The sequence below is a fragment of the Cariama cristata genome, unplaced genomic scaffold, assembly GCF_000690535.1.
Source record: "Cariama cristata isolate BGI_N322 unplaced genomic scaffold, ASM69053v1 scaffold33043, whole genome shotgun sequence".
Classification (NCBI taxonomy): domain Eukaryota; kingdom Metazoa; phylum Chordata; class Aves; order Cariamiformes; family Cariamidae; genus Cariama; species Cariama cristata.
This window is the reverse complement of record NW_009608347.1, coordinates 2,558-3,331: the sequence shown is the minus strand read 5'-3', so window position 1 is coordinate 3,331 and position 774 is coordinate 2,558. Positions and strand designations below refer to the sequence as shown.

The following is a 774-nucleotide window of genomic DNA, read 5'->3' as shown; positions in this document are numbered from 1 at the left end:
GGGACCCAGCCAGCAGCGAGGCACAGGAGAGTGCCGGCGACACAGCCCCACTCCTGCCTCCTCCCACGACCAGGAAGGTTGAGACACCCGCGGTGGGGAATCCCACCAGCACCAGCACCAGCAGGGTGAGGGGCTGAGCTGTGAATCGCATCGTCTTGGCCCCTTCCTAGCCCAGACCCTTACTTCTTGCAGGAGGCTGAGTTTCTCCAGCTCCCACTGATGGTCCAGGATGAGGCTGGCGCTGCGGGGCCGCCAGCCAGCCAGGTTTTCCTCTCCCCGCACGTAGGCTACAGAGGTGTCCAGCACACGCCGGCGCCGTCTCTGCATCCCTGCGGGGACAGACGCACAGCTGGAGGGACAAACACACGACCCCAACCCCGACTGCCATGCCGTCCCTCCCGGTGAACACCCGGGCAGAGGTGTGGCACCCACCTGGGCTGCCGGCATCGGCCACGCGGCAAAGGCTGAGCTCGTAGACTCCCGTCACGCGGTTGCTGTGAGCAAAAGGAGATGAGGCATTACCGGCTCTGCCCCATCCCCATGCCCTAGTTATTTCACCCAGGCTGCTGGGATGCCCCAGGAGGGCTCAAGTCCCTGTGTGATGGCTCTCCTTGCCTAGAAAGGCAGGAACAACTCGGTACCTCTCCGCTGCCGAAAAGGTTGCGGATGGAGCGGGAGGCTGGAAGCTTGGCATCCCGGGAATAGAAAACCATGCAGAAGTCTTTGGTGATGACAGCAAGCTGAGTGCAGTTCTCCATCTGCAGCGGAGCAGGG

The 774-nt window shown here is 63.2% G+C and overlaps 1 protein-coding gene across 1 annotated transcript in view; it reads right to left on the bottom strand.

Moving 5' to 3' along the window:
- LOC104159240 (kinesin-like protein KIF1A) overlaps positions 1-774 on the bottom strand; it is a gene marked incomplete at both ends in the record, with an annotated part of 2,919 nt that overhangs the window by 1,725 nt on the left and 420 nt on the right. Inside the window, 3 exons of the mRNA XM_009697093.1 lie at positions 184-329; positions 433-525; positions 632-758. Coding sequence (XP_009695395.1) covers positions 184-329; positions 433-525; positions 632-758 — 366 coding nt within the window. The remainder of the gene's footprint in view (positions 1-183; positions 330-432; positions 526-631; positions 759-774) is intronic.